The 22,500-nt window shown below is 52.8% G+C and overlaps 2 protein-coding genes and 1 non-coding gene across 10 annotated transcripts in view; 1 reads left to right on the top strand and 2 right to left on the bottom strand.

The window, feature by feature from the left end:
• The window catches only part of LOC145536416 (polyprenol dehydrogenase-like), a 264,105-nt gene that overhangs the window by 241,369 nt on the left and 236 nt on the right, over positions 1–22,500 (bottom strand). The window lies entirely within an intron of this gene.
• Positions 5,554–22,500, bottom strand: part of LOC145536414 (E3 SUMO-protein ligase ZBED1-like) — a 17,183-nt gene continuing 236 nt past the window's right edge. The window contains exon 2 of the mRNA XM_081565759.1: positions 5,554–9,978. Within this exon, the coding sequence (XP_081421885.1) occupies positions 7,842–9,968 (2,127 nt within the window). The 5' untranslated portion in view covers positions 9,969–9,978 and the 3' untranslated portion in view covers positions 5,554–7,841. The remainder of the gene's footprint in view (positions 9,979–22,500) is intronic.
• On the top strand, positions 16,498–16,626 carry LOC145537318 (small nucleolar RNA U109). Its single transcript, XR_014076339.1, has one exon. It is a non-coding gene; the product is annotated as a small nucleolar RNA U109 (small nucleolar RNA).

Here is a 22,500-nt window from a genome sequence, read left to right as displayed (position 1 = left end):
GTAATTGCTGGCCTCCAAAGGTGAATGAACGTGCATTAGTGGCTCATTCCTATTGTTTGCAACTGCATTGACTCTAGCCCACCAGGCTTCCCCGTCCATGGGATTCTCCAGGCAAGAATACTGGAGTGGGTTGCCATGCCCTCCTCCAGGGGATCTTCCCGACCCAAGGATCGAACCCACGTCTCTTAAGTCTCCTGCGTTGGCAGGCGGGTTCTTTACCACTAGCACCACCTGGAAGCGTCACCAGACGGGAGGCAGGAGACGCCTCCCACCCACGTGGGTCCACAGGATCGCAGCCACCAGAGCTCAGAAGGTGGCCAAGGGCCCCCCACCACAGCCAAGTCCCAGCCACGCGTCTGTGGGATGTCGTCTGGGAGGCACAGAAGGGCTTGTGTGTCCTGGAAGAGCTGCAAAGCCCGTCCTGGGGCCCAAAACAGCTGCAGAACATCCAGCATCGTGTCTGAATTCTATATAATTTATAGGATAGGGGCCCACGGGGCTGCACATTCCCACAGAGAAGAATTCTAGTTAAGCTTCAGGGTTGGTCCGCCCTGCACTGGGAACCCAGGAACATGAGCTGTCAGAGCAACGGCTGTAGTGGTTTCAGAAGCTTGTAGATGCCCCAGCTTTTCAGAGGTTCAGGTCCTGCTCACGGGGCAGCCAAGACCGAGACCACCTGTTTCCAAATCCGCCCAGCACCGCCCCCTTCCCGAGTGGAGGTCAGAGCGGAACTCCCAAAGAAGCCTGAGTTAGGGAAGTCCCAACATCGTTTGGAATTCAGATAAAGAATTAAGGAAGAAGTAACTCCTGAAATGGGCTTTGCTGATGGCTCAGTGGTAAGGAATCTGTCTGCCGGTGCAGGAAACGTGGGTTTGATCCCTGGGTTGGGAAGATCCCCTGGAGAAGGCAACGGCTACCCACTCCAGTATTCTGGTCTGGAGAATCCCATGGACCGAGAGGCCTGGCGGACTATAATCCATGGGGTCACAGAGAGTCGGACACAACTGAGTGACTCACACACAGATGCTAAAACTCCCATCGGAAAGGAAGAAGTTGCCTATTTGATGATCACGAGCCCCCAGACCTATGGGTGCCCAAGGGCAGGTAACGTCGACCCCTGTGACCCCACCCTGTCACCTCACCGTCAGTCAGAGGCCCCGTGCACAAGCTGACCGCAGACCCCAGGACGTCCCTCCACCACTGGGCCTTTAAAGATGCTTTCCTGGGGCTTCCCTGGTGGCTCAGTGCTAAAGAGTCCACCTGCCAGAAAAATGCAAGAGACAAGGGGTTCGGTCCCTGACCCGGGAGGATCCCTTTGGAGCAACTCAAGCCTGTGGGTCACAACCGCTGAACCCACGGGCTGCAACTACTGAGGCTCACGGATCCTAGAGCCCGTGGTCCACAAAAGATGGGAGGGTAACAGGAAGGACGGCCAGGGGTCTCCAAACGGAGGAAATAGGATCCAAGTGTCAGGCGTTTTTTCTCTCTCTCTTAAGCAGCAGGAGGAAACAAACTACAAGTGTCAGATATTTTTTTCCCTTCTCTGTACGAAATTAAAGGGAGGTTTCTTTTAAAATTCTGTGTTGCCATGATGACACCTGGTTCTGCCTGAACTTGTCTCAAACCTTGAGCTCACCCATGCGTTTTCTTAGGGAAATGTTTGTCCTAAGCTATGTGAATGAACTGTGTATTTACACTACACTCTGTCTGTCTCCAAGTCGGTTCTGCCTAAGACTCAGGACCGGTAAGGGCTCAGCAAACCAGGATGTTTTACTCACACACTGTTCTCCTAATGTATGTTAGTGAAACTGTGTATTTGCTTGGAAATATGCCTTTCAAGATTCGTGTCAACCGTTTTATGGCCTGGGATGACTCACCGGGTGCCAATGTTGTCCCCAAATGCATGCTGTGGGTGAGGGGCCTGGTGCCACTCTCTGAGCTTTGAGACATCTCCTTTCTCTAAATAACAGCTTGCTGACAGGTATATAGCATCCAGCTAAAGACTAGCAGGGGGCCATTCTCTCTGCCCCCTTCTGATGTCTGTGTCAGAAGCCTTCTCTATCTCTTTTACACTTTAATAAAACTTTATCTACACAGAAGCTCTGAGCGATCAAGCCTCGTCACTAGTCCCAGACTGAATTCGTCTCCTCCGGAGGCCAAGAATCCCGGCGTCTTTCACGGCTCAGCAGCAACCTTTCAAAGAGAAGCCACGTTGACGAGAAGCCTGCAAACCCCAGGTAGAGCAGACCCCGCTCGCCGCCACCAGAAGCAGCCTGTGTGCAGCAAAGGAGACCCGGTGCAGCCAAACATTAATAAATAAATTTAAATTAAAAAAAATTCAAAACGCTTTGCCAAAACCCAGCGGCGAGTTCATGGTCTTTTGAGCATACGCTGACCATCCTGCTTGCCTGAGGCCTCCAATAGACACTATACTTTCTTCACGACGACCTGCGGTCTGCAGACTCGCTTTACCGTGTGTTGTGGGAAAAGACTCAGGTTTGCTTCAGTAACAGTTTCAGCCTTGCTGCCCAAAGCAACTGGAAAGGAAAGCTCTCCTCTCGCTTGGAGAGACTGTCGACAGAGAACGCATAACCCGGTGAGCTGGGCTCAACTTGGGGGAAGGGACGTCAGAGGAACCCGAATCAGACCTCAACTGACTTGGGCTCAGCCCAGTGGCTTTTTGATTGAGCTGTGCTTAGAACCCACGAGACCTTCCTGGTGGCTCCAATGGTTAAAAGAATCTGCTTACAATACAGGAGGCCTGGGTTTGGTCCCTGGGTCGGGAAGATTCCCCTCGGAGAAGGGGATGGCAACCCATTCCAGTGTTCTTGCCTGCAGAATGCCATGGACAGAGGAGCCTGGCGGGCTACAGTCCATGGGGTCACAAAGAGTTGGACACAAGTGAGCAACTAATACTATTACTACTACTAGGAGCCATAGACGGTCCCCGGCCGGATGGTTAAACATGGGTGTTTCAGACAGAATGACAGTGATAAGGAGCAGGCTACACGGACCCAGAAACAAGATGTGTCTGGGGACAGATGCGGGCTGTTTCTCCAACCAGATGAACTGCACAGACTCAGATTTTTGTCCCAGAAAGAAGGCAAATGGCAGAAAAACCTCCTGCTGCAGGAGGCCCAGGCAGCTCCAGCCCTTGGGGCTTCGCACACTTCTTGGTCAGATGGTGTGTATGCTGATCAATGCGTTTTACGTTTCTCGACAACAGAGACACAATCAAAAGAACAGGGAAACCCTCTCACACTAGTTCATGGGAATATAAATGAACGCAGCCACCACAGTGAACAGTACTCGAGTTCCTCTAAAAAATACTAAAAATAGACCTACTGTATCGCTCTGCAATCCCACTCCTGGGCGTATGTATCTAGAGAAAACTGTAATTCTAAAAGATACGTGAGTCCCAATGTTGACTGCAGCACTATGCACAATAGCCAAGACATGGAAGCAACCTAAATGTCCATCAGTCGAGGCGTGGATAAAAAAAGATGCGGTGCATGTATGTACGATAGAATATTACTCAGCCGTGAGAAGGAATGAAATAATACCATTTGTAGCGAGATGGACGCACCTAGAGATGATCACATTGAGTGCAACAGATCAGAAAGAGAAAGGCAATTACCATGTGGTATCATTTACATGTGAAATCTAAAAAAAAATGATACACATGAACTTATTTACAAGACAGAAGCACACTCACAGAGCTTAGCAAACCAAGTTTTGCTAAGGTTCCCCAAGGGGAAAGGGGAGCAGGGTCAGATGAGGCATTTGAAATTAAAATGAGAAACAAGGGGCTACCATGCTGCTGCTGCTGCTGCTAAGTCGCGTCAGTCGTGTCCGACTCGGTGCGACCCCACAGACGGCAGCCCACTAGGCTCCCCCGTCCCTGGGATCCTCCAGGCAAGAACACTGGAGTGGGTTGCCATTTCCTTCTCCAGTGCACGAACGTGAAAAGTGAAAGTGAAGTTGCTCAGTCGTGTCTGACTCTTCGCAACCCCATGGACTGCAGCCTGCCAGGCTCCTCCGTCCATGGGATTTTCCAGGCAAGAGCACGGGGGACTAAACTCAGTACCTTGCAATAACCTATAGTGGGAAGGAATATGAAAAAGGAATATGGACACATGGATAGATAGATAGGTAGGTAGATGTTAAGCTGAATCAGAAAGCATCACAGAATGATGTAGCATTTCACCGTATTTGAAGAATTACACAGAAATAACTTGAATACACACACACACACTCACACACACAGTGGAATATTACTCAGCCCTAAAAAAGAACAATTTTTTTGCCACCTACGATGACATCGTCAGACTCGGAGGGTATTACATCTAGTGAAATAAATCACAGAGAAATAGCATGTTACTACCTATACTCAGAATCTAAACTATTTAATGAATAAATATATCAAAAAGAAACAGACTCTCAGATCGAGAGAACCAACTAGTGATTACCACTGGCGGAAGGGTACAGGGGACGGACAGGATGCGGGGAGGAGATTAAGAGATATAAACGACTACATTAAGACATACAAACCACTACGTACAAAATAAATAAGCTACAAGGATATACTGCACAAGGCAGAGAGGACCGCCAATGTTTTGTAACAACTTTAAACAGAACATAACCTATAAAAATTGTGAATCACTGTGCAAAACTCGCTCAGTCATGTCTGACTCTTTGCAACCCAATGCACTAGACAGTCCATGGGATTCTCCAGGCCAGAATCCTGGAGTGGGTAGCCTTTCTGTTCTCCAGGGGAACTTCCCAAACTGAGGGATCGAACTCAGGTCTCCTGCATCGCGGGCGGATTCTTTAGCAGCTGAGCCACCAGGGAAGCCCATCCGAAAAGCAGTACAAAGATGTGAAAACCGACCGTGTTCTCGGCACGCTTGGCTGTCTGCTTCCCCGGGCCTCGGTGAGAAGAAGCCGGGCCACTCAGACCCAAGCTGACATTGACGGGGATCAACGGAGCATGGAGACTTGATCAAGACTCAAATCGTGAACACCTGCCGCCCACCCCTTCCTGGCCCCCCGCAAGTCACACCCGCTGGGGGAAGGACGGGAAGAGAAAGCGGACGTTCATGAGCTGACACTGTCCTCCGGGGAAGCCAGACGGACAGCCCCCGTTCTCCGTCCAGAGGCTGGCCACGGTGAGATGCTATTACGGGACTCTGCTGATCCCGGGCCGGGGGACCACTCAGGGAAGACCTCCTCCTCTCCTCGCCCCCAGATCCCAACTGTTGTGACCGCCTCGCTTTACAAGGGCTTCAAGACACAGCAGCCCGCAAAGCCAGCCTCGCTCACGGGGCTCCCCGGCCACCTCCAACCAGGTCATCCACCCGCAAATCAGCCCAAGGTCCGACGACCAGGGGCCGGGGAACACGTCCTCCGCCTCTTCGCTCAAAACCAACATTTACAACCGTGATCTATGGTTTCTTTCAGCCCAGTCCTGGCATCCTCCTAGGGGCTGCCAGGAATAAACAAAACAGTACCCTTCCACACACAAGGAAAAAAAAAAAGAACATCAGACAACCGTGACTTCACTGTGACTTTACTGAGCATGGAACAAACACCACTTAGAGGAAGCAGAGAATCAGGACTCTTACGGCAAGACCTGAGTGCAAAACACACTCCGTCTCCTGGAAGCAGAGTCCCGGGCAGACCCAGATGAGGCACATCGATGACGCTTAGGGGCCGTGTCTTTACGAGAAGTTCTGGATGCTGGCAACGACGTTTTATGAGACGCTGACGGACACGCTCCGCTTTTGCGTTCCATGGAGAAAGCTCTGAAAGTGGCAGGTTATCGTGACTGAAACCTGGCCTATTTAAGCTCAAAATGTTTGTGCAGAAAAAATCCGACGTCTGATGTGGTGTCCGTGTGCCACCCTGGAATAGAGGCCAGCCATAAAACACAGAAAAGGGAAAACAGGACGGATGCTAACCTCCGAGGCTGTTTCTGGGGTAGCTTGTTTTCTTAGAAGAAAGGAGAGAGAGGGAGGGAGCAGGGAGACACAGGAGATGGAAAAAAATGCCTAGATGCCCTGGTGGTACACATGGTCCGTCGTCACTGTGTAAAGGCTCAGGATGGACTTGGACACACTGCTGTGTTTAACATGGAGAACCAGCAAGGACCTGCTGGACAGCACAGGGAACTCTGCTCAATACTCTGTAATAACCTTATGGTTCCCAGGGGGAAGGATGGGGAAGGGATGGTCAGGGAGTCTGGGATGGACATGGACACACTGCTGTATTGAACATGGAGAACCAGCAAGGACCTGCTGGACAGCACAGGGAACTCTGCTCAATACTCTGTAATGACCTGATGGTTCCCAGGGGGAAGGATGGGGGAAGGGATAGTCAGGGAGTTTGGGATGGACATGGACACACTGCTGTGTTTAACATGGAGAACCAGCAAGGACCTGCTGGACAGCACAGGGAACTCTGCTCGATGTCAGGAGGCAGCCTGGATGGGAGGAGAGTTTGGGGGAGGATGGATACGTGTACATGTATGGCTGAGTCCCTTTCCTGTCTGCCTGAAACCATCACAATGTTGTTAATCGGCTATTGTTCTTGTGTAGTCCCTCAGTCGCGTCTCTTTGTGACCCCATGGACTGTAGCCCGCCAGGCTCCTCTGTCCATGGGATTCTCCAGGCAAGAATACTGGAGTGGGTTGCCATTTCCTCCTCCAGCAGATCTTCCCAACCCAGGGATCGAACCCAGGTCTCCTGCATTGGCAGGCAGGTTCTTTATCATGGAGCCCCCTGGGAAGCGTCTTTAAAGCATGGGACACAGGAAAACCACCTCCAGAACATAACAGCTAGGGAACCTGGCAAGGACCATGAATTCGGGCAAGGGCTGGGGGGAAAAAAAAAAAACGGGTGGCAGTAAACAAACCACACCCAGTATCTCTTTTTCGGCTTTTTTATAAGCGATGGCACTGCGGGCTCAAGGGTAACATGTTCCATCACGCCTTGAAAACAGGGCGGGTGACTAAAGCGTGTCTCCAGGTTCCCTGGTAATTGACAAGGTAGGCGTGTTCCTCTACGGACCGACGGGGCGAACAGCCGCGGATGGTGCCCGGGGCGCGGGTGGGGCGTGCAAATGGTGCTCAGGGGGAGGTGGGCTCTGGGGCACACCGAAGGGGTTTTCGTCCTCAGCGGCCCACTGATTCCCATTTGTCTCTGACTCACCCCCAGCCCTCCTGGCGGAGAACATGGGACGCTGCGGGTACGGAATTAACAGAGGGAGGCAAAACACCCCCGCCGGCCATGCGTACGTCGGGGGGCATTGAGGATTTGTAATCCGATGGGCGGACGCCTCCGGTTTTTACAAGTCATTTCTTTCCCTGTTCCTGGGATACAAGGGGGTCCCCCACCACCACTACCACCGTCCCTTCCGCAGAGGAAACACTTGTTTTCACCAGGTATGGACCACTCAAGAGCCTCATCTCTGTCCTCTGGGCCATCCAGAGTCCGTGTCTCTCCTCTGGGACACCCAGAGTCCATCTCGCTTGTGTGGACCACCCAGAGTCCATCTCCCTTGTTTGAACCACCCAGAGTCCATCTCTCTCCTCTGTGGACCACCCAGAGTCCGTCTCCCTTCTCTGGACCACCCAGAGTCCGCCCCTCCTCTGGGGCGCACACACCACCCCACCTCAAAGGTCTGTGTCTCTCTTGCGCTCGATTCCTGCATCCCGGGCAGCGGTGCGCCCACCCGCGCTGGGGAGGCGGGGATCAGTCCCCACAGCCAATCACGCAGAGGGGTGCCGCCCCCAGGCGCGCAGCTGCGCACCTGCACGCCGGCGTCCGCCAGCCCCGGCCGGGCTACACGAAGCTGCCGTCCCTGACGCCGAAGAAGCCGGCGGCGGCCGCCTCGCCGGGCGCGAGGCCCTGCTCCTGCTCCAGGCCCCACTCGCCTTCATCTTCGTCGTCCAGCTCGGCGTCGGCGCCGCCGCCGCGCGCGTTCTCGTACAGGAAGACCTGCTCGTCCACGTGCGCGGGGGCCAGGCGGTTGCGCTTGGCGCTCACCACGGTGGCGCACGAGCCGAAGAGGCGCTCGGGGCCGACGCGCGTGGCCACCACCGCCCAGTACTTCTGGAGCACCTTGGGCAGCACCGGGAAGAGCGCCAGGCGGTCCGACCACCACTTGAGGGGGTCCTCGTGGAGCCCCAGAGGCTTCTGCGACTTGAAGTTGCTGAGCTCCTCCACCACCTGGGCGTGCCACTCCTCCTGGTCCTCCACGCCCCCGGTGGGGCAGAAGATCTCAGCCAGCATGTCGTTGATGACGCTGGCCGGCGGCGGGGTGGGCGAGGGCGCCGGCTTCTTGGCCGGCGGCGGCTCCTCGGGCGGCGCGGCCGCCTTGTCCTCGGGCGCGCAGTACGCACCCTCTTTGACCTTCTCCAGGAGGCCCTTGGCCTCCTCCAGCACGCGGTTCTCCACCTGCTGCCGCTCGAAGGTGGAGAGGAACGGCAGCCTCTTGTAGCGTGGGTCCAGGAAGGTGGCCACGTTGAGGAACAGGTCGATCTCGGGGCTCTCCTGGTAGGTCTTGGCGAGCTCCTTGGCGATCACCTCCTTGGCCATGCTGATCTCCTTGGGGTCCGTCTCCTTGGGGTTGAGCGTCGTGTTCAGGAGCATGTGCAGCAGCGGCTTCACCATGCTGATGGTGGGGTACTTGGAGGCCGACAGCATCTCGGCCACCTGCCGGAAGGGCTGCAGGAGCTCCACCAGGCCCTCGATGGTGGCCCACTCGGCGGCCTCCAGCATGAGGTGGTGGTTGTTGGTGTCCTCCAGCAGCACCCCTGCGATAGCAAACTGCTGCTCCTTGAGCCGCTGCAGCATGGCCAGCGTGCTGCCCCACCAGGCCACGCGGTTGCTCACCAGCATGCAGGGGGCCGCGTTGTGCTGCCTCTGCTTCTCGTGGAGCATGACCATGGCCACGGACGACTGCTGGAAGTACGCCACCAGCCTGGCGCAGCGGCCCAGCAGCGCGCCCAGCTTGGGCAGCCGGAAGGCTTGGCGGATGGCCGCGTCGAAGGTGTGGCCCAGGCACGGCATGTGCACCGGGATGTCGAGCAGCGAGCAGGCCTGGGCCAGGTCCTTGCCGCGGTCAGTGGTGGCGCCGAAGACCTTGGCGTGGACGCCCCACTCGATGAACGCTTCGTACAGGACGCGCGTGATGGTCTCGGCCGCGTTCTCCTCGGGCACCTCGAAGGTCTTGAGGCAGCGGGAGCCCACCACCAGCCCATGGGGGGCGGCGCGGCCCAGGAAGTGCGCCGACAGCGTCACGTAGGTGCGGTTCTGGGTCGGGCTGCGCCACAGGTCGGTGGAGACGCCGCACCACGCGGCGTCCGCCAGCTCCTTGAGCACCGCCTCGCGCACGGCGCCGTAGCGCTCGGGGATGGCCTTGCCGCAGAAGAACTTGCGGCTCGGCAGCTCGTAGCGCGGCTCCGCCGCCTTCAGCAGCGCCCTGAACGTGGGCTCGTCCACGATGGAGGCCGGGTAGAGGCCCTCGCAGATGAGGCCCATGACGGCGGCAGTCAGCTCCTGCTGCTTGCGGCTCTCGTGGCCGTGCGTGCCGGCCTTGGCGGCCAGGGGCTCCGGCGCGCCGCCGGGCTGCGCGGGGTCCGGCTTCAGCTTGGAGAAGGCGCTGGCGAAGGCCTCGCGCATCTGCTCCGTGTTGCTCTTGACGAACTCGCAGAACTCGTCGGGGTGATTCTTCTCCAGGTGGTAGGACAGGTTGGAGGTGTTGCCCGAGTAGGCGATCTGGGCCATGCAGATGCGGCAGTAGATCTTCTTCCACTGCAGGATGCAGCCCTCCGCGTTCGTGTCGAAGCCGAAGTAGCGCCACACTTTGCTCTTGGCGCGCGGGTGCGCCACCAGCTTGAGGTCGCTCTGCGCGCCCTCCAGGCTCTTGCACTCCATCGCGCCGCCCCCGGCTGGGCCTCCGCTCATTCGGGACGACCTGCCGAGAAGCAGCACAACAAAGAGCGTGAGAAGACGCCCCGGTTCCGCCCGGCTGGCCAGCGCGGGGGGAGCAGGGTGGCTCCGGAAACGAGAGCGCGCGGGCGCGCGCGCGCACACGGAAGTGGGGACCACCCCGAGGCCGCCGCTCCAGCTGGTGGCAAAGCGGCGAGGGCTCAATCTGAAAAGCGAGCAGCTGTTCCATCCAGGTGCGTCTATTGATTGATTGATTTTTTTATTGATGCATTTATTGATTTTTTTTTTTTTTTTTTTTTTTTTTTTAGTGTTTCCATCCTCTTTGCACTCGTCCTGACAGCTCTTTCCTCACCTGAGCTGGTGTATCACGTCCTGTTCTGGGAAATAAACCAGCCCGGCAAACAAGCAGGTGGGCCTGTTCCCCAGGCAGACCCCACGGTTCCCAAACAGCTCCTTGCCAGGCCAAGAGGACCCATGTCCCCAACTCCTAAAGACTTCTGGTCAGGATGCAGGCGTGTCAAAGGCCACCAAGAAAAGTGGCTCAGATAAGAGCCGGACATTTGGGGGTTCTCAAGCAGGCAGTGGCCTTCCCTGGTAGCTCAGTGGGTAAAGAACCTGCCTGCAATGCAGCAGACCCCTGGGTCGGGAAGATCCCCCGGAGAAGCGTTAGGCTACCCACTCCAGTATTCTTGGGCTTCCCCGGTGGCTCAGACGGTAAGGAATCCGCCTGCAATGTGGGCAGCCTGGGTTCGATCCCTGGGTTGGGAAGATCCCCTGGAGCGGGGCATGGCACCCCACTCCAGTATTCTGGCCTGGACAATGCCCATGGACAGAGGAGTCTGGCGGGCTGAGGTCCACGGGGTCACAGAGAGTCAGATGTGACTGAGAGACGAACCACAGCACAAGCAGACATAAGGCCAGCAGATCAGCATTCAAGTGCTTTTTCAAGTTTTATGTTTTTAAAGGATGCCTTTTTGACCACAATGAGGTATCACCTCACCCCTGTCAGAATGGCTTTCATTAAAAAAAAACACAGGGAACAAATGTTGGCAAGGATGTGGAGAAAAGGGACTCCTTCCTACACTGTTGACGGGAATGCAAGCGAGCGCAGCCACCACGGAGAACAGTACGGACGTTCTTTTAAAAACGAAAAACAGACCTACCGTACGATCCTGCCGTCCCATTCCTGGGCATAATATCCAGACAGAACCACAATTCGAAAACACACACGCACTTCAATGCTCATTCCAACACTATTCAAAATAGGCAAGACACGGAAGCAACCTAAGTGTCCATCAACAGAGGAATGGATAAAGATGTGGTACAGGTTTACAATGTCGTATACAATGGAATACTACTCAGTCATGAAAAAGAATTAACTAATGCCATTTGCAGCAACACGGATGGACGTAGAGATCATCATACTGAGTGAAGTGAAGAAACTGGAAGACAAATAACTCTATGATTCTTAGTTATACACGCAATCCAATAAAAAATATATATTTTTTTAAACTAGTGAATATGGGGACTTTGCTGGTGATCCAGTGGCTAAGACTCTGAGCTTCCAATGCAAGGGGCCTGGGTTCCATCCTTGGTCAGGGAATTGGATCCCCATATGTCACAACTGAAGATTCTGCATATTGCAACAGAGACACAAGGCAGCCAAATATATATATATATATGAAATGAGTGCAGGTGAAAAAGAAGCAGACCCACAGATCTAGAGAACAAACTACTGGTGACCAGTGGGGAGAAGGAAAAGGGGAGAGGAGACGTAAGAATAGGAGATTGAGAGGTACAAACTATTATGTGTAAAATAAGATACAAGAATGTAGAGAAGACAGGAAATATAGCCATCATTACATAATAAAACGAAGATCTTTGCATCCGGTCCCATCACTTCATGGCAAACAGATGGGGAAACAATGGAAACAGTGACAGACTTTATTTTCTTGGGCTCCAAAATCACCACAGATGGTGACTGCAGCCATGAAATTAAAAGATGCTTGCTCCTTGGAAGAAAAGCTATGACCAACCTAGACAGCATATTAAAAAGCAGAGACATTAACTTCCTGACAAAGGTCCGTCTAGTCAAAGCTATAGTTTTTCCAGTGGTCATGTATGAATGTGAGAGTTGGACCATAAAGAAAGCTGAGCACCGAAGAATGGATGCTTTTGAACTGTGGTGCTGGAGCAGACTCTTGAGAGTCCCTTGGACTGCAAGGAGATCCAACCAGTCCATCCTAAAGGAGATCAGTCCTGGGTGTTTATTGGAAGGACTCATGCTGAAGCTGAAACTCCAACACTTTGGCCACCTGATGCGAAGAGCTGACTCATTGGAAAAGATCCTGATGCTGGGAAAGATTGAGGGCAGGAGGAGAAGGGGACAACAGAGGATGAGATGGTTAGATGGCATCACCGACTCAATGGACATGAGTTTAAGCAAGCTCCAGGAGATGGTGAAGGACGGGGAAGCCCGGCATGCTGCAGTCTACGAGGTCACAGAGAGTCAGACATTACTGAACAATAACGACATCAACAATAACTCAATGAAACAATTAGAAAGAGGACTTTGGCACTTCGCAGGCTCTATTTTTCTCCCCAGGGGCATCTGGGAATGGACGCCAGACTGGGGCAGGAAGGGAATTCTCCATCCCTGGAATGTCTCAGAATGCTCCCCCCCCCCCGGCCCACCATGGCCACAAACACCTGGACACTGAGAAGCCTACAAACCGTGGTGCAGTGTCCCTGGGTTCTCAGAGGTCAGGTGCCCAGGCTCCCACTGCTGGCGATGCCCACACGTTCGGCTCCGTGGAGCTGCCAGTCAGAGGGCCAGGACACCCGGAAGGCGGGCTGAGTTTTCTCGGCAGGTATCAGGGGGCCTCCCTGGCGGTCCAGTGGTTAAGGCTCTGCGGTCCCAGGGGGGAGCATGTTACTCATCTATTTTATAGATGGCAGCTCCACATCTATTTTATGCATGGCAGGGGGCACAGGTTCGATCCCTGGGCGCGGAACCAGGATCCTGCATGCGGTCCAAAAACAAACAAACAAACAAGACTATATCAAGAAAAGAATTAAAGGTGTCTGTTACTCACAGACATAGAAAACTTACGGTTACCAAACCAGAAGGACGAGAGATATATTAGGAGTTTGGGATTAACAGATACACATGACTATACATAAAACAGGTAACTAACAAGGACCTATGTTCCATATATAACAGGAAACTATATTCATTATGGGCTTCCCTGGTGGCTCAGCTGGTAAAGAATCTGCCTGCAATGCGGGAGACCTGGGTTCGATCCCTGGGTTGGGAAGAGCCCCTGGAGAAGGGAAGGGCCACCCACTCCAGTATTCTGGCCTGGAGAACTCCATGGCCTGTATAGTCCATGGGGTCACAAAGAGTCAGACAGGACTAGGCGACTCTCACTTTCCGACTATATATAAAAGAGATGACCAACAGGGACCTAGTTACCGTATATAACAGGAAACCATGTTCATTATACTATTATATATTCAGATAACTATATAATGTACTACTATCATCTTGCTAAAATGGAAAAGAATAGGAATACATATGTGTGTGCCCAACTGAATCACTTTGCTGTACACCTGGAACTAATACAGTCCTGTAAATCAAATATACATCAATTTGTTAAAAAAATTCTTTAATTAAAAAAAAAAAAGATGTCTGTTAAATCTGCAAGCTTTCAATCGCCTGTTGTTGTTTGGTAGCTCATTTGTGTCCGACTCTTTGCCACCCCGTGGACTGCAGCACACCAGGCTTCCCTGTCCTTCACCATCTCCTGGAGCCCGTTCAATCTACTGCACAGGACTCACAGTTACATCACAAACTCCAGCAACCAGGTATTTTCTGAGTGTTGGGGCAAATGTTCAAAACTCAGTAACAACAGTGGGCTGAAAAGCACCCTCCACCCAAAATTCATGTCCTCCCAGGACGTCAGAAGATGACGTTATATGGAAGCAAGGTCTCCGCAGAGGTGATGGAGTGAAGGATCTGAGATGAGGTCTTTCCTGGATGGGGGCAGCCTTAAACCCCAGGACAGGGTCCTCATAAGACCCGGAAGAGGAGAGACACGGACACAGAGGAGAAGCCACGTGGAGACGGAGGCGGAGACGGAGGGAGGCGGCCACCAGCCCAGGGATGGACGCCTGGAGCCTCCAGAATCTGGAAGAGGTGGGGAGGATCCTCCCCTGGAGCCTCTGCAGGGAGCTCAGCCCTGGGACACCCTGACCTCAGACATCTGGTATCCAGGAAGAGAGAAGATGCCTTCCTGTGATTTCAAGCGCTTTGCTCCAGCCGGAGGGCTCAGAGGTGGGGCCCTGGGGGTGGTGATCCAACAGAGCCAAGACTTATAGAGAAAGATGTAACCCCGGGATCACAGCTCCTGCAACTCTGCTAGGAGTGGGGGGCGCCTGGGCGTGGGAAAGGTGGTCCCCTAAAGCAAGGGGAACTGCGCAGCGGGCACCACAGCTGGGCTCTGGAATTGAGCTCTTCCATCCTACATGGGCAATGCAATTCACTCTCATCAGATTTTCCTACTATGGTGATGCCGACCATTATGAAGGATCGTTGCTGTTTGGCTGAAGGCGGTCTGAGGTCCGTGGTCCTACAGAAAGCATCATGACAAAGAAACCACCTAAGGAGGCACCGCTCATGGGGGTCTCCCCTTGCAGTTTCACAACCACTGGGCAAATGATGCCAGGATTCCCCGAGGACCCCTAGGAAGACGGTGACACAGGAAGACAGTTTGTTTTTTTCCCACTGGCTTTTAATTGGCCTTTCTCTGAGGTCAACAATGCTGAGCATCTTTTCAAGTATCTGTTGGCCACCTGTCTGTCTTCTTGGGAGAAATGTCAACTCAAAACGTCTACTGGCTATTTTTAATTGGGTTGCATGCTAAGTCGCTTGTCGTGTCCGACTCTCTGTGACCCCATGGACTGTAGCCCACCAGGCCCCTCTGCCCATGGGATCTCCCAGGCTAGAATACTGGACTGGATTGCCATTTCCTCCTCCAGGGGGTCTTCCCAACCCAGGGATCAAACTTGCATCTCTTACATCTCCTGCACTGCCAGGAGAGTTCTTTATCACCGAGCCACCTGGGAAGCCCGTTATCAGGCACATTAATTGTAAATACTCTCTCCCTTTCCATTGGCTGTTCTTTTTGTTTTGTCCACGGTTCCCTTTACGGTGCAGAAAGCTTTTACGTTTAATTAGGTCCCATTTGGCTATTTCTGCTTTTACTTCCCTTCCCGCAAGAGACAGAACCAAAAAGGTACTGCTAGGAATTAAGTTAAATTGACCTCTGCCCATGTTTTCTCCTACAAGTCTTATGGTTTCCAGAGTCTTACATTTAGGTCTTCAATCCGTTTTGAGTTTTGGGGATTTTGTTTTGTTTTTGGCTGCCGTGGGTCTTCACTGCTGCATGAAAAGCTTTTTCTACTCGTGGTGAGTGGGAGCTGCTGTCCAGCTGTGGCATGCGGGCTTACATGCTACACGGCATGATTCCCAGACCAGGGATCGAACTGGTGTCCCCCACGTGGCAAGGCAGATCCTTAAGCACCGGACCATCGGCAAAGCCCCTAGAGCTTCTTTCTGCATGCGGCGTTAGCGAAAATTCTGCTCCCGTTATTTTCTGTGCAGCTGTCCAGTTGAGTGTGATGGGTTGGAGCGTGTCCACTGACCGCGGCGGGGCAGAGCCAGACTCGCACGGTCCACGGCTGCCATCAGGGTCAGGAATGAGGGTTCTGTCCGAGCAGCCTCCGCGCTGAGTGCCTCTCACAGGGCAACCCTAGCATCTCTGGGGGCGGGCGGGAAGCACTGCCAAGATGCTACCCGGCCTGGGGAGGTCTTGCCTTCTCTCACAGCAGTGGCACCGGCCAGATCGTCCCCAAACACAACGACCGTGTCCCAAGACAAAGGATGAAGCGACTGACTGTAGGGCCAGCGTCACTCCGCTCCACGAGGACTTCCAGAAACCGGCACGACCCAAAGACAGCCACTGTGCTCCCTGATTTGCTGTTTGTCTGGGGAGAATACAGTTGTTTTTTGTTGGGTGCAAAAAAAAAAAAAAACATTACTGGGAATAACATATAAGCGGCTTGTTATTTTTTGTTGGGTAAAAAAGATTGTTACTGGGAATAACATCTAAGCGGCTTGTTCTTTTTCGATGGGTAAAAGGAGTAAAAATTAAAATGTTGGGCTTCCCAGGTGGCTCAGTGGTAATGAACCCGCCTGGTTATGAACCCGCCTGCTAATGCAGGAGCCTCGGGTTCGATCCCTGGGTCAGGAAGATCCCCTGGAGGAGGGCATGGCAACCCGCTCCAGTATGGAGAATCCCCATGGACAGACGAGCCTGGCGGGCTGCAATCCACGGGGTCACAAAGAGTTGGATATGACTCAGCAACTGAACAACAAAAACAAAGAAATGTTACTGTGAATAACATGCAAAAGTCTTGCTAATGTGATCGGAAATGCACGCTGTCGATTTCCGTGTTAACCATTTAAAGTTTGTTTCATTTACTGCATGTGGATGTCGGCTCCTCATTCCTTTGCAAGATGGAATCTATAACATGCTAGACTAATAAAGGAGCTCTCAGGGCTGGCAGCGTTACAGTAGCCGTTAAGCAGTACTATGTGTCTCCTACATTTCAAAAAAAAAAAAACACAACTGTAGCCCCTCCCTGGGAGAAAACTGTATTTCCCGCTAAAAGATAAAAAACATAACCACAATACCGTGATCACAGCTTAGCAACTGTGATAAGAATTTCTCAACGTCACCAAAAAAAAATTTTTAATATGTTTTAATTTTATTAACATGTAACTGAATGGCATCCATACAGACAAGCAAAAGCCACATAAACAAAAGCTCTTGGGGGAAGGGGAGTCCTCGTTTCTTTTCAAGAGTAAAAAAGAGGCAAAGATCAACCAAATTATGGTTTTGCCTCCCTGGAGCCACAGCTCCCAACTATTCATATGTACGCAAAACCAACCAGATGTTACTTCCTCTTGACAGACTTTTAAAAAAATCCTACAGTTTGAAAACTAGAATCTGCCCTAAAATGGCTTCGTAAATGGGCCAGCTGACCTCTGTTCTTGAGATGGGCAGTCAGTCCATCAGCAGAAGTCCATTTTCCAGACCAAAGTCCATTTTCCAGACCAGAGGGCCCGACTCCTATTTGCAACAGAATTTTTTTTTTTTTTAATTTTTTGTGGTTGTTGTTCATCATGGATTTTTTTTTTGCATGAAGTTTTTTTTTAAAAAAAATTTTTTGGCGACGCCTGAGGCATGGAAGAGCTTAGTTCCCCAACCACAGATGGAACCTGGGCCCCCTGCAGTGGAAGCAAGGAGCCTTAACCATGGGACCTGCAACAGAATTCTTACAGGAAAATCTGCGTGGTACCTTTATTTTCTTGGGACCTAAAATCACCACAAACAGTGACTGCAGCCACGAAATTAAGAGACTCTTGCTCCTCGGAAGAAAAGCTATGACAAACCTAGACTATGTATTAAAAAGCAGAGACATTTTTTTGCTGACAAAGATCTGTCTAGTCAAAGCTATGGTTTTTCCAGTGGTCACGTACAGATGTGAGAGTTAGACCATAAAGAAGGCTGAGTGCCGAAGAATTGATGCTCGTGAACTGTGGTGTTGGAGAAGACTCTTAAGAGTCCCTTGGACTGCAAGGAGATCCAACCAGTCCCTCCTAAAGGAAATCAGTCCTGAGTGTTCATTGGAAGGACTGATGCTGAAGCTGAAGCTCCAATGCTTTGGCCACGTGATACGGAGAACTGACTCACTGGAAAAGACCCTGATGCTGGGAAAGATTGAAGGCAGGAGGAGAAGGGGACGACAGAGGATGAGATGGTTGGGTGGCATCACCGACTCGATGGACATGAGTTTGAGTAAACTCCGGGAGTTGGTGATGGACAGGGAGGCCTGGTGTGCTGCGGTCCATGGGACTGCAGACTCGGACATGACTGAGCAACTGAACAAGTTATAACAGACAATCACCATAGAGAATATGGAAGTCAGACTGTATTACAGGAATTCTTCATTTGCCCACGTACGTCTCTAGACACGCATAAACCTCCAGCCGCAATGCGTTTATCACTCTCTTGTCTGTAGTTAACACATTTTAAGGAAAGGTCCCCTTCAGGAGTCAGACCCTTTTTCAAGCATCTTCTTCCACCCTTTCACAGAATCCACGGGCACCCACACAGCACGCCTGCCCCAGCAGATAAAACGTGCAGGACCACGCACTATTCCGAAGGAACGGTAATAAATGCGGGATAGAAACCTCCGTTTTATTGCAGTCACGCCGGCAGAAGTTATTCAAGTGAAATGAATATGCGCTGCCAGTATTCCCCCACGAAAAAGACGAGAAACAGCTCCCCTCCAGAAAACTCCACGTTTGCACAAACAAGCCATCAGCGAAGGGCTGACATGTTGCACAGACAGATAATACCTGACGTGCACGTATTAGCAACCAGCATCAGCAAGAACGTTTTAAATCGGATGTGTGAGCTGACTTCTCCGGGTGAGTGATCAGAGACGGGAGCAGAAACAGAGACACGGGCGCAGGGAACGGACTTGTGAACACACAGCAGGGGAAGGAGGCGGTGGGAGACGGGTTGACAGAGAAGCACTGACATACATACACACACGCCCACGTGTAAACCCGGCAGCTGGTGGGAAGCTGCTCCACAGCACAAGGAGCTCAGCTCGCGGCTCTGTGATGACCTAGAGGGGTGGACGGAGGGGCTGGGAGGCTCAAGAGGGAGGAGACATATGTAAACCTACAGCTGATTGAAGCTGGCTTCAAACTCAACACTCAAACTAAGATCATGGCATCACTTCACAGCAAATAGATGGGGAAACAGTGGAAACAGTGTCTGCCTTTATTTTCTTGGGCTCCAACATCACTGCAGATGGTGACCGCAGCCATGAAATGAAAGGATGCTTGCTCCTTGGAAGAAAAGCTATGATCAACCTAAAGTGTATTAAAAAGCAGAGACATTTTTTTGCTGACAAAGGTCCGTCTAGTCAAAGCTGTGGTTTTTCCAGTAGTCATGTACAGATGTGAGAGTTGGACCGTGATGAAGGCTAAGCGCCGAAGAATTGGATGCTTTTGAACTGTGGTGTTGGAGAAGATTCTTGAGAGTCCCTTGGACTGCAAGGAGATCCAACCACTCCATCCAAAAGGAAATCAGTCCTGCATATTCATTGGAAGGACTGATGCTGAAGCTGAAACTCCAATCGTTTGGCCACCTGATGCAAAGAGCTGACTTATTTGAAAAGATCCTGATTCTGGCAAAGATTGAGGGCAGGAGGAGAAGGGGACGACAAAGGATGAGATGGTTGGATGGCATCACCGACTCGACGGACATGGGTTTGAGCAAGCTCTGGGAGTTGGTGAAGGACAGGGAGGCCTGGCGTGCTGCAGTCCATGGGGTCGCAAAGAGTCGGACACGACTGAGTGACTGAACTGATAGCTGATTTACAGTATTTTACAGCAGAAAGCAACACAACACCGTAAAGCAATTATCATTCAATTAACAATATTTTTTTTAAAAAAAGACCTTTCACAGGATCAAATGCACTTCAGCAATCATGGCAATGGTTTGTCATTATCACTATAAAATATATAAATAAGAAAGTATTTCTGTCACTGAACCCACGCTCCAAAATCACCACCGCACGACAGGCCGTTGGATCCGAGAGACAAACTGTCGAGGCAGGAAAGAGACTTTAATCGGGGAGCCTGCAGGCGGAGAAGATGGCAGGCTAGCGCCTCAAAATAAGCATCTTATTGGGGTCCGGATGCCAGGTTCTTTTATAGATCTGAGAGAAAGCAGCAATGTGGAACTGAAGTCAAAAGGCAGAATGGAGAGGGGAAGACAGTGTGGAAGTCAAGCGAAATGGTCTTCAGTCTGGCAAAACGTCTCCCAGGGAATGTGCAGCCTTCCTAAGCGGTGTGTTAATCTCATCCATCCACAGGTGCGCAGGGACAAACTGTCTCCCCAGAACTAAATAAAGTCTCCTTCAGGGAAAGTCATTCAGTCCTGTCTGACTCTCTGCGACCCCAGTGGAGTTCTCCAGGCCAGAATCCTGGAGTGGGTAGCCTTTCCCTTCTCCAGGGGAATCTTCCCAACCCAAGGATCAAACCCAGGTCTCCCGCATTGCAGGTGGATCCTTTACCAGCTGAACCACCAGGGAAGCCCCCCAAAAGGCACTTTACTTGACAGCCAAACAGAGAGGCAGGGTCTTCCAGGCAAGCCACTGAGTACGATTATAATAATAAAGGGGCCTCCCTGGTGGCCCAAATGGTAAAGAATCTGCCTGCAATGCAGGAGACCTGGGTTTGATCCCTGGGTCAAGAAGATCCCCTGGAGAAGGGAATGGCAACCCACTCCAGTATTCCTGCCTGGAGAATCCCATGGACAGAGGGGCCTGGTGGGCTATACAGTCCATGGGGTCGCAAAGAGTCGGACACGACTGGGCGACTTTCTTTTTTTTTTCTTTATAATAATAAAAAGCAAGTCAAAGATACAACTTCCAACATGGAGTGAGAATTGGTGGCTATTAATTATTTTATACCTTGTACACATTTATAGACTATACATACTATTAAAAAAGAAAACATCTAATGTTTAAAGGCAAAAAATCAGGACTTCCCTGGTGGTCCAATGGTTAAGACTTGGCCTTTCAATACCGGGTTCAACCCGGGGTGGGGTTGCTAAGATCCCTTATGACTGAGTGACCAAAAGACCCAGAAACATAAAAACAGAAGCAACTCTGCAACCAATTCAATAAAGAAGCAAAACAAAACAAAAAACCCCAGCTATTCTGCATCTGAACTGGGCCTCTGCGTTACAGTTTATTTAGCTGCATACTTGGGCAAAGGTCAATGTCTGACCCGCCGGGATCCTCTGTCCATGAGATTCTCCAGGCAAGAATGCCAGAGTGGGTGGCCCTGCCCTCCTCCAGGGGGTCTTCTCCACAAAGGGATCGAACCCGGGTCTCCCGCACTGCAGGCAGATTGTTTACTGTCTGAGCCACCAGGGAAGCCCACAACCTGCGTGGGTGCTCTGCAATTTGGGGCCAATCTGGGGGCAAACGTGGGCCAGCTCTTCACAGTCCTTGAGCGTTTACCAGTCAGCCCAGATATCAAGGCTGTTCTCTGCCTTCCACCCTGCCTTCCTCTGCAGTCTCATCCTCAACGTGCTTTTGTAAAAAGCACCGAAATGCAGTTTATCAGAAAACGAAACGCTGAGCTCACATGAACCTGGAAGATGCCTCTCCCCGGGTGAAGACCTAGGGAGGGTAGAAAAATAAGTCCTTGTGCTCAGAGGGGCAGGCGTGCGAGGTCTGGGCCCTGCTGCGCCCTCCTGGCGGTGATGGAGGAACTGGAAGGCATTTTCACAGGCACAGTAAGGGCCTCTTTGACTGTTTTTCCACCGCAATCTCCCGGGGGTGGTCAGGGGCATTGCCCACAGGCTGCCCTGGGGATGCTATGCCAACACCCTGAAAACATAGTTGGACTTGAGAATCTCTCTCTCCTCTTACGCCAGAAGATAAAGAGATTCCTCACAAGGTAACAGGGCAACACGCTTCCCAGAGAACATTTTCTTTCCGAAAGCAGCTCTAGTTCACCTAAAAAAATTGACATGTCATTGACGGCTCACAGACCCTCGAGCTATTCTGATATCTTGCAAGTCAAGAGCAGACAGAAATGACACCGGTTTCCTGGACCGAAGTTTCCTGAGAACGCCGAGGTGACCAGACACAGCCGGAGACGCCCAGATTGGTGGGGGTTGGGGGGCGGGTGGGGGGGTCCCTAATATGCCTGAAGACGCGAACGGGTCCCCGCACCGCCAAGTTTGGGCCCCGAGGCTCCGCGCCGGTGGTGCAGGCCAGAAAAACCGGCGGCCGCTAAACCGAAGCTCCCCTCTCTAGAGCTTCGAGAAGCCGCCCCCGGCCCCTGAGCGCGCCCCCTGCCCCCCAGCCCCCCAAACCGTGCAAACGCGGGCAGGCCCCGTCCTCCTGCAGCCTGCGAGGGGCCGGGCTCTCGGGCGCCCCCCTTGTCCCCCCGGGATGCGGGTCTGCAGAGCGCAGGGACCCCGGGGGGGCTCCCGCCGTGGTTTGGGCGCGCGAGGGATCCCCTGGAGAGACCCCGGCCCCCGGGGCGTTGGGGAGCGCGCGCCTTCCCCCAAACCAACCCCGCAGGCCGCCCGGCCCGGCTTCCGGGAGCGCCCGACGCGGCGCGCACGAACCTGCGACCCCCAAGCCAGGGCGCGCGGGACCCCCTGGCTCCCCGGTCCCCGGGGCGCGCGGAGCGGGCGGAGCGCTGGGGAGGGCGCGCCTCCTCCCCACTCCGCAGGCCGCCCGGCCCGGCTTCCGGGAGCGCCCGACGCGCCCGCCTGCCCGCACCCCTTCCCAGCCCCGCCCCAGACCTGGGGGTCCCCTCCCCGGGCGGAGGGCGCACCCCGGGCCCGGCGGCGCGGCCCCCAGGCCCCCCCAGGCC

Source organism: Giraffa tippelskirchi, chromosome X, assembly GCF_054371585.1.
Source record: "Giraffa tippelskirchi isolate mGirTip1 chromosome X, T2T-mGirTip1v1.2.pri, whole genome shotgun sequence".
Classification (NCBI taxonomy): domain Eukaryota; kingdom Metazoa; phylum Chordata; class Mammalia; order Artiodactyla; family Giraffidae; genus Giraffa; species Giraffa tippelskirchi.
This window is presented reverse-complemented; position numbering and strand designations above follow the sequence as displayed.